This window comes from Ceratotherium simum, chromosome 12 (genome assembly GCF_057802395.1).
Source record: "Ceratotherium simum simum isolate JZ-2026a chromosome 12, ASM5780239v1, whole genome shotgun sequence".
Classification (NCBI taxonomy): Eukaryota; Metazoa; Chordata; class Mammalia; order Perissodactyla; family Rhinocerotidae; genus Ceratotherium; species Ceratotherium simum.
In genome coordinates, this window is record NC_141911.1 from 42,244,984 (window position 1) to 42,260,137 (window position 15,154).

Sequence of the window (15,154 nt, forward strand, 5' to 3'; positions counted from 1 at the left end):
AGCTCTTGTACAAAGAAAAGCTAATTATATTGCATGGAAAATAGAAAATGAGTTATAAGTGTATATCTACACCTACGCACTTATTTCTTCGTAGATTTTCCCTATTTATCTACCCACTAACTCAAGTATATAGGATGTAATGTGTTTTGTTTCTTTTTAAAAAGTTTGTTTAAACAAGCTTCATTCCATGTTTCAGCTCCTATCCAGCCAGGCTGGTGGAAAGTCAATCTCTGTTATTTTGTGCGCTCCTCTTGCCACAGGTCTTATCTTGCACTGAAACTTGTAGAAAGCTTGTCTGTGTCAGTTGTAGCCACTGATGTGCCCATTTCCTATGCATTATGGTACCTTTAAACCCTTTCATTTCATTGCATCCAAGCCAATCTCAAGACAAAGGAATCTTCGGCGAAGCTGACCAGTGAGTGAGGATCAGCCTCTCTAGATGCATCTCACACCCTCCACCTCTGGTGGTCCTTCCTCACCAGGCAGGGACACAGAACAATGCACAAAGCTTCACCCTCCTGGCACCAACTTCTGTCCCTTTTTCCTCTCCCCAGTCACTGCTCTTTGTCTCTCTTTCTCCCTGTCGTTTTGCTTCTCTCTCTCCCTCTTTTATCTCTCTCAACCCTCAAAGATTCTTTTCCCCCTCAAGGGACACCTAACATTTTCTGTCGTGAGATTAAAGAAGGACAAATCTATTTAGTTCAGGCAGCTCTTGCTTTCAGTACTGTTAGAATCCCTGGGGCAGTTGCTTTGTACTACAGCCTGAAATACAAGAGAGCAAAACACAAATTCATATCTCAAAAATCATTTTACCATTGTCTTACATATATTTGAATATAGCGATCACATCGCATATTAGCCTTCTTTTATCCAAACAAAATTAACCTTCAGCACTTCCTCCAAAGCTTTTTTCTTCAGTCCTTTAATCATTTATGATATCTCTTTCTGGACTTCATTCAAATATTCTCCTTTCTAAAATTCAAAGATCAAAACTGGGATCAGTTCTCTGATAATGGTCTGATGGAAGCAATTATACTTTCAACTCATTGTGTTTCCTTCTCCTTTCTTTTTTTCTTTTTAAACTTTTTTTTATAACATACATTTAGATTTGATACCAGGCCACTCTCCTGTCTTTTCTCGAGTTGTTCTTCTGGGCATATGTACTTGTTCTTCAAAGCAATGGTTAGATACTGTCTGAAAGTGTCACTACTGGAGCCTTGCTTTTTCTGACAAGAAGATATTCCTATTTTCCAGATACTTTATAAAACTCACAGAGTGAAATGGGAAGAAGACTGCAAAAAGTGGTACCAGGGAGAAATTAAATTAAAACAGTCAAATACGTCAGGGGTTTTTCTTGTTTTTAATTCTGAACATAGAATATGAAAATAGATAAGAATGAGCAAGAACAACTTTAGAGACCAAATATAGTGTCAACATGCTCTGGGTTTTTTGATTTTTGCAAGCTGCCCCAACTATTTCTTACTGAACTGTCACTTATTCTACTCGTAGAAAAAATATACATCTCTAGAGTACTGCGGTTGTGTTTTAATAGAATCAGAGAATCCCAGGAACGTAGAGATGAAAGCAACTGTAGACGCCACTTAATCTAATCTAACAACTGGCAAGAAATCACACCTGCCAGTTCCTGAGAGGTAGTAGGATCCCAATCATAAAGGGAAAGGAGTATGGTTTTTTTGTTAGCCAGACAGGGATAAAAATCCCCTCTCTGCTACTTGAGCAAGTTGTGCATCCCTTTTGAGCCTGTGGAGATAATAACACTGACCAGTTTGAACTTTTTGTAAGGAATGAATGCAATAATATCTACAAAGCAGCTATCACATGATAGGACGTGATACATAAGAAATCTCTTTCTTTACTGCATACACTTCCATTGCTTTCCAAGGTGCCCAGACTTTAAATTACAGATCCTTTGATTATCTGAGATCAACAACCACTTAATCATAAATTTTCTGCTTTTCCAAACCAATGAAATTCTCAACCTCACTGTCTTCAGTCTTTTCTGATATGCCAGGTTCCAAGTCCACTATCGTCTTCCTGGTTACCATACTCTGGTATCCTCTAGTTGACAGTAGCCCTCCGTGAATGCCATGTCCAGAAATGTATGCAGTGCCCTATGGGGAGGATTTCCTCTGATTGCATATTTTGCTTAATACTCTTCTTTCTGTTATAGCAAACTTGCCCAGGGTTATTAGAAACATTCTATGACGCAGACACTTAAAGCAGTGACAGTTTTCTGTCTTCTGAGTAATTTCTTCATTTAGGGGCTTTTCTTGTGGTTGACTAATATATTTTGAATTAGATTCTGAAATCCACTTAGGATAAAGAAGACATTTTAAATATGGCTAGTGATCCAGTGACCACAAAGGCTAATTTTGCTTCTAGGCCAATGGAAATTATTCCCCCCTTGATACGCTTTTATTAAAATTTTGCCTATATTTAAATAGTTGCACCATTTTTAAAAAGTTCTGGAAATCTACTTTTAATATTCCAATTATAAATTGAATTTTTGGAAAGTTTTGGTAGATAGTTTGTCATCTAAGAGTATTTTGAGAAGTTAAATTTCATGGACCTTGATCTAAATTGAAAACAAAAAATCCTTGTTCCCTTATCTTACTTGACTATGATATAAGCAAACTGTAAACCAGGGAAACTACATTCTCAGGATCCTTTCCTTGCAACTTGCTGTTGTAGAAGCATAGGCAAGTCCTTTAAGTTTATTTCCTCATCTATAAAATGTGTACATTCAACTTAAAGATTTTTTTAAAGGCAATTTTACATCTGAATCTATGATTCTATGGTTTCTGTACCACTCTCAAAGCTCTTATTGATACCAGACTTACATCATATTCATTTTTAGACAGATCTGCCAGTTTAAAATCTGACCCAATTCAACAGTCTAGGGCCTGAAACATGGTGCTCAATAAAGATTGATTCATCAGGTGAATGTAGAGTCAGATAAAGCTCTGTAAGATATTGGCTTTAAACTCTGGGCTCATAATTTCAAGGTGGTATGCCCATAGCTCTGAACTTGGATGTAATTCAATGTGAAATGGTCTCCTTTTAGCATGGGAAATCAGCTTTATGGTCAAAAGCAAAGATTTTTCAATTCAGTTTTAATTGGTAATTTACCTTTGGGGGAGCTTGAAGAGCTATAGTGGTTAAAGGAATAAAATATCAAAACTATTAATGAATAATTACCCAGCAGGAGAAGATAGGAGGACTCTAACTTTTATTATTAGAGGTCTAAATAACTGGAGAGGATGCCTGCAGTGGGGGACTTGTGATCTAGGATTTAGCAGTAGTCACGGACAGAAAAGAGGGAGAAACAAGCAAATACCATCAAGTAACACACATTGGGTTTTATTTAAGGCAATGTCTCCTCATGGAGGCAGTGATGTGTTTAAAGTGAGACATTTCCTTTTACTTGTTTCTCTTTTAAATGATTGCTTTGACAGGTCTTTGAGGAAGAAAATTATTTTCTGTCCTGCGGATTCAGTAACTGCCCTTAAATGTCTGATCATGTCACATTTTCAGTGGAGACAATATTGTGACTTGCTTCCATGGTGATCTACCAGTCAGCGATGGCTAAAACTAATGACATTGCATTGTCGGGGGATCTTCCAAGGCAGCCACTAATTAATTATTTGTTATAATCTCCCTGTGAGGAAATTACTAATATTACTACTTAATACATCCTTTGCAGTTTGCACTTGCAGAGTGCTTAAAAATTCATCTGTGGCCGTGAAGAAATGACCATTTGTGCTGTTCTTAGCAGGAAGCAACGAAGCAGCCCCAGAGCACCTGTGTGCACTCGGTGGCATGGACATGGGCCTCAAGCTTTAAGTTCTGTGGCAGCCACATAGGCCGTGTTGCTTTTAATTCCAGCTGAATAATATAATGATTATATGTGAGACGTTTTAATGTATTATTCTAATCTCCAGAGATTGCAGTTCGTAAACAATAAATCAACTCAATTATAAAACTGCCCCTCCAAAAACAAAAAAAAAAAAGGCAACATTTTAATTTAGTAATTTTCACTTGGAAGGCACATACAACAAGCAGACTGGAAAATGTTAAATGTGCTCTGGCAGTTGTAGAAAAAAAGTCAACTGGTATAAACTAGTCCCCTATTTTTGGAGTAAGGACTGTTATAAGGTTCCTTTCAACTTACTTTTCAGCCAGTAATCTACTCCTCAACCAGAGCCTGTCTATGTGGCCCTGTTGGGAAAGAGTATTTCTATATCCCTATATTGATAGATTGTGGTTAATATTTAACCTAAAATTGTAATCAGAATGTAATATGTATACTATGATAGATAAGTGATAGATAGATAGATAGATAGATAGATAGATAGATAGATAGATAGATAAAACTACTTCTCTTCTAACAGAAAACATTGGAGAGGAATCAACTTTCAACAAAGTTGTTAAGATTTGCTGCAGATAACCTTAACCTTAAACCTGGACAGGGGGGAGTGTTAAGGAGGAGGATATGAGTGATAATAGTCAGGACAACAGCTAACATTTTTTCAGGCCTTATTTTATGCCTGGTACTGTGCTGAGTTTTTTGCGTGTATCATCTTATTTGGTCCTTTTAACAATCCTATTGTTCCTGTGCATATGCAGAAGTTTTAATGGAAAGAGTTGAGTATTTGCTGGAGTTTATGCAGCCAGTTGTGCTGGAAGTGGGGAGAGGAAAAGGCAAGCGTTACTTCAGAGCCTCTCTCTTTACTTTGTGCATCTGAAAGTCCAAGGAGACCTTAAAGTCACCTACCCAGCCTCTCGTGGCCCTTTATCCCAGCCCCTCTCCTACCCTCCCTGACATGCCTGCACACATGTTTTGTAACTGAACCCCCTCCCCAGCTATCTGTGTGTAGAATAAACTTCTTTGAAAAGTGTTCTTTTGTCACTCCCAGGATTGTTCAAGCATGAAATAGACCAGTTATTTTCAACTATTCCTTTCAACCAGACCACAGCATAGTTGATTTGATGTTTGAAACTAATTCAGATTGCTACGTGGTTTGTTTGAAATAATTATCACTATTGTTTGTCCAAATGTGGTCACTGGGGTGGTGCACAAATTCTTCTGCAGAGACCTAAACAAATTATATTGATAAAAGCAAACTTCTCTGATCAGCCCTCTGCTCCTCCAACACCACCCCATGGGCACGTCCACTTTTGAGCACCAATGGGGCTAGATGAGTGGCTCACAACCTTGTTTGATTATACATTCCTACTAGTTAGAAAGATTCTACCTACACTAAAAGATGTGTATACTTATTGATATACAAATGATATAACAATAATAACCTTTATTGAATGCCTATTCTATGCCAGGCTCTGTTCTAAAAACTTTGTAAGTGTTGACTTACTGGTGATACTTCATAGCAGCTCTGTGAAGTAGGTATTATTAACACCATTTTACAGATAAGGAAGTTGAGACATGAAATGTTAAATAATTTTCCCCGGGCCACTTAACTAGCAAATGACTGAACCAAGCTTGAACCCAGGTTGTCTGACTCCAGAGTCCATGCTCTTATCAACTAGACCACAGCTGCCTCTCTGTGTGTTACTCTACTAGCAGATTATAGACTTTATGGAATATACGAAAAATAGAAATTTTAAAAGAATGAGATGCACATTGGTAATACTTGATTGAACAAATGAATAAAATATTTCCCTGGGATGAGCAATGTAGGAATTTCAAGCAGCCTGAGAAGCCAATCCAAGAAATAATATAGGACAATGAAGCTTTGCATAGTCATATTCAAAGGGATCAATACTTTAAACTCTGCTGTATATTTCCTACCTAATGTGCAGTAGAAAGTTGAACAAGTACCTTAGTTGTTGAACAAGTTGAACAAGTTACTTGTTCAACTGACAATGGGAATTATGCAAGTCCAAAATAATCCTCCATCTTGCTCAATAAACCATTTGTTTTCCAGATAAGTGTCTATTTCACTTTGTCAGTTGATCCATAGTCCTTAGGTCTTACCAAACAATAAGGAAGCACTGGAGCACAGCACGGAGTGATTGATTTGGTGTTTTAAACTAAGTCAGATTGCTGTTTGAAATAACTGTGACTTGTCCAAATGTGGCCACTGATGTGGTCAACACCTGGTCAAAAGTTTCTGTATAGGGCTTTTCAGGGGCTGCAACTGGTTGAAGGGGGCCAGGCAAGCTAAGGTGCCCGTGTAGAAGTTGCCTTTGCATGACTTCCTAAGACTGAGCAACAACCAGTGTTCTGCCTCAAAACCTAGAGGATCTGACAGGGATGAGACCACACCTTGACAACTGAGCGTGATTGAAATTCTGAATACTCTGAATACTGATGAAATATACCATAGAAAGGAACTTTTATTTTCAACATATACCAGTATGACATGTTTCAGGTTTGCTATAATTGGAGCTGCTTTTAAGCCCAATTACAAATGCCCATTTTTTACTTACACGGAATATATACCACCTGGGAATTTAGAATCTTTTATTTTCCAAAGTGTTGCTCTGCAAATATGGATCTCTTTTAAGATCAGGAGTCCATAGGAGATGGAGTTGGCCTCATGTAAGTAAGATGAGCAGGGGACAACATAATTTATGAGCTGAACTAACAGAAGGGCGCTGAGTCGGGGTTTGTTAAACTAATCTTATGGCTGGCAAGGATGACATGTCAGATGTTTCGGTCATTTTAAATACCAAACCATTTCCATAAATCATTTTTATAACGTTAAATACATTATATAGGTACAATACCAATAGATGGTGTGTTTAAATGTGCCAGGCACATCCGTTTGCTTCACTACATACTATGTCGCCCATTTCATTTTCCAGAGATGTATTCATCAGATTATTTTTTATGGGCTGTCCCATATTTTAGTTTTATTCTTGCAGTCTTGTTTATTGGTGCTGTTATGCTTATTTGATTCTTCCTTGTACATACACATTCAACCCATGTGAATATCATCATAGTATCTCTCTCTTCCTTCTTGCATAAAAAGCAAAAGGAATCTCCTTTTTTAATACATCTGTCAATGTCGTACAGTGAGAAAAAGTACACACGATGTAATTGGGGCTATTTAGTATAAAAACTTCATCTGAAACAGCTGTATTGTATGAGATAATGTGTTGTATTTCAGAATATGTAAGGTTGAATTTCTTTACTGTTTGAATGCTATACTATCTTCTTTTTTCCCCTAAACCTCCCCTGTTTAACAGCAGACAAACCCAGGGAGCACTGAATGAATCTGATGATCCTGAAACAGGCTGTCTAACTGATAACAAGCCAACTTCTCGACACTTCTATCCTGTCGCCTTGCTGCTTGTCAGCTCACATCTGCTAGTTGTGTGGCTTATTTTAAGTCTTGCATTACTATTAGCCAAATACCAATAAGTTTTACGTTGTATTCCTTTCTTTTCTACAAATGACAATGGACTTTAAATTATGAGGACAATGCTGTAATATTTCTACATTTTCAGATCCACATAATTTAAAAGAAAAGACAAATGTTTGAATTGTGTTTCTTTGTTTTTCCTAAAATCTAAAAGAAAGAATTACTATGCATTCAGTGAATTATTTTGCTCTTTTGTTCATGGAAAAGTGTTTCCCACTGTTAACTAGCTCAAGAAGAATTTTTAAATTACTGTCTTTGGAATAAGACAAAGAACAGAATCCTGAAAGCTTGAAGTTCTGCACCTCCTCTTCCTCTTCCCATTAAATTTATTAAAGAAATTAAGACTGAATTTGCACAACACACTGAAACTCGGAGACAAGTCCTAGAGATGTGGGAGGTTCCAGACTTTATTTCCACTGTGCTAATGTCGTTGTTGCCATCAGCTGATAGAACATTCTGTTCTATTTCTTAACCTGTTAGTTATGTTATTTCTTTGCTGCAATTAACCCTTTTCTGTCAAGCAACTTTATGGAGAGAATGGCTATTTATGTTTTGTAATTAAATTAACCTGTTTGTAACTATTGTTTGGTTGATTTGGCTTTCAGAGTACTTTTCTATTCTTTTTAACAAGGTCTTGTTTGTGTCTTGAGGCACCGTTTTCCGCACCTGTGACTTTTTGTACTGTCCTGTGCACAAGCACTCTTCCTCTGTAAAGCTGAGACTTGGACCAGGCTGCTCAGAAAGCCATTTTTTCTCTTTGTTGCACAGCTAAAATAATGAAGTAAAATAGAAATGAAACTTTCCTTTAAAAATCTATAGGGCCAGACTTAATAAATTAAATGCCTTATTCCTAGAACCTGCATCCTTAGGGCTACATATAGATTTTAATGTGTTTTAAAGAGACTGAGAAATTAATTTGTGGAAAAGTTATAAAAAGGCAGATATATTTATGAAATTAAAGTGAAGCTGTATTGTGGAGCAAAGTATATTTAAAGAGTTTATTAAACCTTAAATATCTGTTAAGAGCAAAGAGACTTTAATCATCTCTTTCTGCGGGCAATAACGGTATTGGGCCTGGCCTAGGATTTAATTTTGTAAGATGTATCATCATTTGTGGAAAAAAAAGAAAAATGTAGAGTTGAATCTTTGTTATTTTTACTTGGACTGTTGCTGCAACTCTGCATTGAACAAATAAAGCATATTTATTTATTCTGTGTTTCATGAAGTTGTACTTTTTCCCCTTTCACCAGAGAAGGATGCCGCATAGAGAATGTCCTGAAGAATATCAAATGCAGAAAGTATGCTTTCAACATGATACAGCTGATGGCTTTCCCCAAGTACTACAGACCTCCAGAGGGGACTTATGGAAAAGCCGACACCTAAATTTACCAACATGTAAATAAACAGGAACACAAATACGCTTCACTTGGATAATCTCCACCTTTTTCATTTTTTTATTGTTATGAATTTGTGGATGGAGGTGATCAGGGATGTTTGCCCCAATCTCAGAAATATTTGAATTAGTTACCAGCATATTACTCTAAAAGATATCCATTTAAAAAATTCTTAAATAATTTGTGTTTCTCGTTCTAAGCTTCTAGGTATTGACCCCCTTGCTGGTTGAGATCTGCTCAGAAAGTGTTAATTTCACTCATGAAGTATTTTAAGGAAAGACTCTGAGAAAATATAGGTTGCTACAAGAGAGCTAGAAGTGGTTCAGAGAGTGGCACTCTCCCTGCCAAATGAGGATAGGAGAGTGTAAAGGGGAGAGAGACTTTGAGATATTATTTCACAGCCTTTCTCACACATCACCTTAGAGCCCATTTGTGGGATTTAAAAAATATTTTTCTGGTGAATTGAAATTAGGTAGAGTTAACTCATGATCTTGACTACGGAAAAGTTAACAGGTGTGCTTGCAAAGACTTGTATCATTCAATTGAGGTTTGACTTCTCTTCCTAAACAGATAGATGAACAGTGTTAGTAAAGCAGTAAAGTTACTTTTTAAAAACATAGTATCTTTTTAAAACTCTGACTTGGATTGTATGGCCCAGTTGTAGAAGTGGCAATAGAGAAAATTTTATAGTATAATAGCCAAAACACTGTGAGGAAGTGAAACTGCCAGGAAATTAAAGATGATCAGCCTGTTGATGTCCAAAATGAAAATTCTCGTCAGCCTGAACTTTATGTAGTCAAGTTCATGAAAGTCAATAAAATATCTTTGAGATGTTTTCTATCAGTCATCTTGGCATAGAATATAGAGAGTGTAAGTGTGCATTGTCTTGTGTAGATTAGTATAGGTGAATAAACCTTTTAAAACATATGCAACCATAACTAATGATAAACCAAAACAATTATTTCTGTTAACCCGAATTTCAAATTTGTCCTTATTCAATAAAATAACACCATAGGTTTTCCAAAATTCCAAATTAGAAGTTGACTTAGAGATCATTTTGTATAACACCATTATAAATGGATAGATAAAGCACAAAGGAAAATATGCCCCCAATCACCCAGCGAGATAATTTTAGAACCATGCTTACAATCTCTTCTTACCTTCCTAGTCTGTGGCTTGACTCTTCTCCAAATTTCCATGTTAAATATACATGAATATTAGGCAAGAATGCTAGATAGTTAAATAGAAATTGGCATTTATCACTGGAATTGATGCTTAGAGTACAAAGGTCTGAACAAATGAAACCTATTTTCTCCAAATTTTAAGAATTTGTTCTTTTTCTCTTCTCATCAGAGGAGAGTGCCATCTAGAGGCTTGGAAATGCCAGAGGTTTATTACATAGACATCCCTTAGCTATGACCGCATTCAACAGTCGATATTATGGGGCTTCCATAGCTAATGTGATAGCTCCTTGACAAAAATGCTTGCTGAAATAAGGATTCCAAACAGATCTCTAGACTCATGTTGGGTTTTTCAAATTACTACAAATTTGAGATAACCCTTTGGGGCTTTTAATATTAAAATTATCAATCTATTATTTTAGCTAATGCCTCATGGGCATTATACTCGAGGCAGTTGCCAAACTATTTACAGCCTTTTTAATAAAAAGGTACTGTCTACTGTGGATCTACTTATGGACAAAGTTATCTTGGTGTTCTCATTTATACCTCATTCTCCATTTCAGTGATTAAATACAATCTTTGAATTGTTCAATTTCATTTGAAAATGGTAGGATTTGTGGTTATTTTCATTATCCCATTGGATTTAGGGTAAAGAGGCTGAGATGACAGAGGTTTCCTTGAATAACTATGAAACCTCATTCAGAGGCTTCCAAGAGACCTTAAGTGATTTATCATCCTGTAAATACTCTTATAAACAATAATTTCTGTTTGTATTTTTAAAGATGAAACCTCTTGACTCATATATGGAAAAAATATTAATTAAATAGAAACCCAACAATAAGATTTTCTATTTTTGGAAGACATTGCAAAGATTATTTTTTTTTAATAAGTACTAAAATAGAAGTCTCAAAGAGTAGAGCTTGCTGTAATACAAATGCATATAAGTTTTTAATATTAGCATAGTCATCTGCATTTCCCCGTAGGAAGCCTCTATTTGTGCATACTTTTAAAAGTGGATTTCATCAGGAAAATTTGTGTTTCTATCAACAATATTGCTCCTTTCCTGAGAGATATTCCAAGTATCCTTAGAAAACATCTTCACTATTTCTTAAGTTAAGGCTTTCTAAATCAAAGAGCCAATGTTAAACAAAAAGTTTTAAAATCTCCTTTGTACAAACACAGCCTCAGTCATGCTTTTCTATCTATATTTTCATTTAAAAGATACACCAGCAGGCCTATTTTAGGAGATCATGTTGAGCTAGAAACTGAACCAAGAAAATGACATTTCCAAACAAGATAATTTTTTTTTGCTCAAAAATATTTCCCCTCTAATATCATCAAATGTAGATATCTATTCTTATTAGCTATTTACAGAGTCCTACAGAAAACATATTTAAAAATAAGGAAAGGTGGAATCCTATTACCTTTGACCCAGTGACAAAAGATCCAGGACCTGGAATTGTTCCACAAAGCAGCTAAATGTAAAAGTTTGAAATATTCGATTGAAGCAGAACCACCCTGAGATATACCCATTCGTTTATGATGTGCTGGTTTTCTTCTTGTAAATATTGCCTTGGATTTGTCTACACTCTGCCAAAACAATCTTTCAATGTAAATAGTTTGATCAGTCTAATAATCCAGTGAGTCAGAGCAACCATTTAATCCAGCTGACAAATTGTGCTAAAATGACCAACCGCCCAGTTAGAGCAATACGCCATGTAACTAACCTCCAGTCCTCGCTTTATAAGACTAACACCTTTTCCTCTGAAAAACTGGGAAGTCTTAAAAGCTAGCATCTGGATGGAGGGTACTTCCCTTTCTTTTCCTCAACTAAGTATGCAACTATCAATTTTGCATAAAATAAGACTCCAAGTAGAAAAGACAAAGGTTTGTATGGAGTAATGCTTTTCTTCCCAAGCAAATCAAATCCCTCCCTATGTAAAGTTTGATATGTGCCAAGAAGAGATGATACCAGTGGTGTGCTGGAACTGGCTCATGCTGACTCATGAGAATTGATCATTAAATTTTCAGGAATTTTGTAAGCCATTAGTGAAATACAACCGTCGTTAAATATTAAATTATAAAATACAACTGAATAAATTTTATTAAAGGCAAAGATAATAATCAAAACTTACCACTTCCTGATTATTTTACTACATTTACAATTTATCTGTGTTCTTCAGGTTATTTATGTCAATTGTTTCAGTACAGTTGAAATAGTATGTTATAGTGTGCCACTGTGTATCTCTTCCTGGCTTCCCATTCAGTAACATCACATTGGTAGCTTGAAATTGACCACAGTGGGAGTATTTACACCACAGAAATTGCCAAATGCTGCAAACTGGGGCTTTTAGTTCCTGGAAAGCCAGTTATTAAACATTTACTGGCACACAACTAAATTCCACCATCATTTTTTCTCCAGAAAATAACAAGTCATTGGAAGCAGTATCAAATTATTAAAATGATATTGAATGCAATCACTCATCTTCAGATGGGTGCAATTTTGTTTTGGTTTTTACCCTCTTTAAAAACTCTTATTAGTCTATAAGTAATATTTGATGTTAATATTTTATTCATGATTAAATTATTTAATCATAGAGATGCATTTAAAAATGTATCGCTGTGGGATGTTTGGCAAGGCAAATCTTAGCAATGCAGCTTTGGTGTAAGCAATAACGGCTCCAGGCTAAATTCAGGGAAATGGTAGCCTAATTAGAGTATTACTGAAAATGTGCTTCAGTATCAATTTTTTAACTTTATAATTTTAGCATTTGCTAAAAGCAGGAAAAACAGTAACATATTCCTGTGTGCAGAGTCTAATTAATATAGCTCAGTTGGAACCCAAACTGTTAGATTAAACAAATTAAACTCTGGCAGTATGCTAAATCACCATGGATGTCTTAGGTGTTAGATTTCCAAACAGGATAGTATATCAATCCTTCAGTTCAATATAAAGGGCGTCTTTTCTAACCTTTTAGGAAAGAAATTAACTTTTATCACAGATTTAAGAAACCGGTCTGAGAAAAACTGTAATCAGCAGTTACAGAGGGAAATGAACATATTGAACACAAGGCATCCCTAATAGCTGAAGCTTTACAAATTATGCACTACTGAAGAGAATAATTTGCTGAGAGTTGTGTAGTTGATTGACAGTTTTAGCATGACTTCACATTCATTTAGCCCAGCTGCAATCTGCAAAGGCTATGCTTTTTTCCCCCCGTATTTATCTTTCATTGCTTTATAAAACAAGTCCAATATGTTATATCTTTTGTTTCTTCAGCAGTTTTAAGTTAGAACTTCCTCTCCAAACAGATGCTATATATAGTAAAAACTGTCTTTAAGAACAGGAAAATGAAATTAATGTTTTAGATACAATATTGCAGGCCAATTAGTTATAGGGTTAAGGTATAGGAATTTGGGTTTTTATTTTCTGAGTCGTAGTGCACATGAAACACTCTTTGAATTTTATTTCTAAGCAAGTAAGAGAAAGTCTAAAACATTTCTGATGTCAAAGAAACAAATCATATATGACTTTTAGTAACAAGGAGTTGGAAAAAATTGTAAGGCAATATTAACCAGCAACAAAAAAATACATGTAATAATCTCTCCTGAGCTTGAATTTTTATAGATTACATGAGTATTTAGAATTTTAAGTTGAAAAAGGAAAACAAGGCTCACAATTAAGTATAGTACCCAGAGAGAGTGAATATCAAGGGAGAGACCTAATACAATTGATATTGCCTGAAAAACCATATCTTGCTTATCTTTTAGAAAATATAGTTCTTTACGAAGATGTTGCACTTTCACACACATTCACAATCTTCCTAAAATCATCTAAATTACTCCAAAATCATAAAAGGGCACAATCCAACCATACATCTTTGATGATGACTTGGTACGGTTTCATTGACTAGCAGGCAGTATTGACTCGAATATTGGCAAGATTGCTGTATTATCTATATAGTTCTTGTGATGCTGTTATATCACTATCAATATTAAAAAATATTTCATGTTAAAGAACTTTCAAACCTTTAAAAGGCAGACTCCATTTGTCTATAACTACATAGACACTCCCATTTCACTGCATATGTGCAATCCTTTGTATACATATACTTCTCATGTGAATATTTTATTATTTTATTTAACCTAGCATCTAACTTTCAGATTCTTGTGGTACTTATCTGAAACATTGGCGTTTGTTTTCTTTTTATGTTAAACATATATTCTAGATGAACCAATAATTTGTATTCCTAGAAAATGAGGCACAAATAGGTTAGATCATCTTATATTGCCATTTGAAGAAATATCATTTTGTTTTATTGTTCTGTGTAAACCATATTCATTGTACACTGTGTGTATATTTTTGTTTAAATAAATGTGATTTTTATTTTTTATGTTTCTGTCTTTTTCTCCCTATTATACATTTTTTTTCATTTTCATGAATGTAGCAATGTCTAAAAATTAATTAAAATATTGGAAAGGTAGACTAAACAATATTTCAAAGAGAACAGACTAATTTTATGCTGAACCACAATTACAGAACAAATTCTACATTGATGCAAGGTTAGTCTCTTATTCACTAGCAGAATCCACCTTTCAGAGTTGCTATTCTACAGGAGCAAGATCAACCACAATTTTATAAAAGGTTCAAGAACCAGATGTCAGTACTTCAGCACTGGGCAAATCACTGATCTTTGTAGTCTAGAATATATGTAGAGTCGTTTGAGCACCGGAGATAACTTTTCCATATGGCTATTTGGATCTGATCATTTATAATTCAGTATAGCAGCCGATAGTAGAAAACAAATCCCAAAGAGTTTTAATTCGATCTTGTTGCCAAGGAATTAACCAAATGAGACCCCTGCTTGCATGTAAAAAAGAATGGAGTTTTGCCATTTGGAGAATTTCAAGAACATATCTGACCCTGCAGCAAGAAACATTCTTCTTCTGTAATGTCATCATCATCAATGTATGTTCATAGTAATGTGCCTTTCTTCATCTGAGCAAGAACAAGGTTATAAGCAGCCCCATAGTGAAACAATGCAGAGTGAATTATAGCAAAATGCTGCCTGCCATAAAACCAGAGGCTAGCCAGAGTGAAGTGGTAGTACTCTTATCTTAAATATTCATGCAAAGTTTTCTTGAGTATTGTAAGGGAGTCATGTTCCCA

The 15,154-nt window shown here is 35.4% G+C and overlaps 1 protein-coding gene across 1 annotated transcript in view; it reads left to right on the top strand.

Annotated features, from left to right (window-relative positions):
* INPP4B (inositol polyphosphate-4-phosphatase type II B) overlaps positions 1-14,332 on the top strand; it is a 380,123-nt gene extending 365,791 nt beyond the window's left edge. The window contains exon 24 of the mRNA XM_087437582.1: positions 8,660-14,332. Coding sequence (XP_087293708.1) covers positions 8,660-8,792 — 133 coding nt within the window. The 3' untranslated portion in view covers positions 8,793-14,332. The remainder of the gene's footprint in view (positions 1-8,659) is intronic.
* The last annotated feature ends 822 nt before the right edge of the window (positions 14,333-15,154 follow it).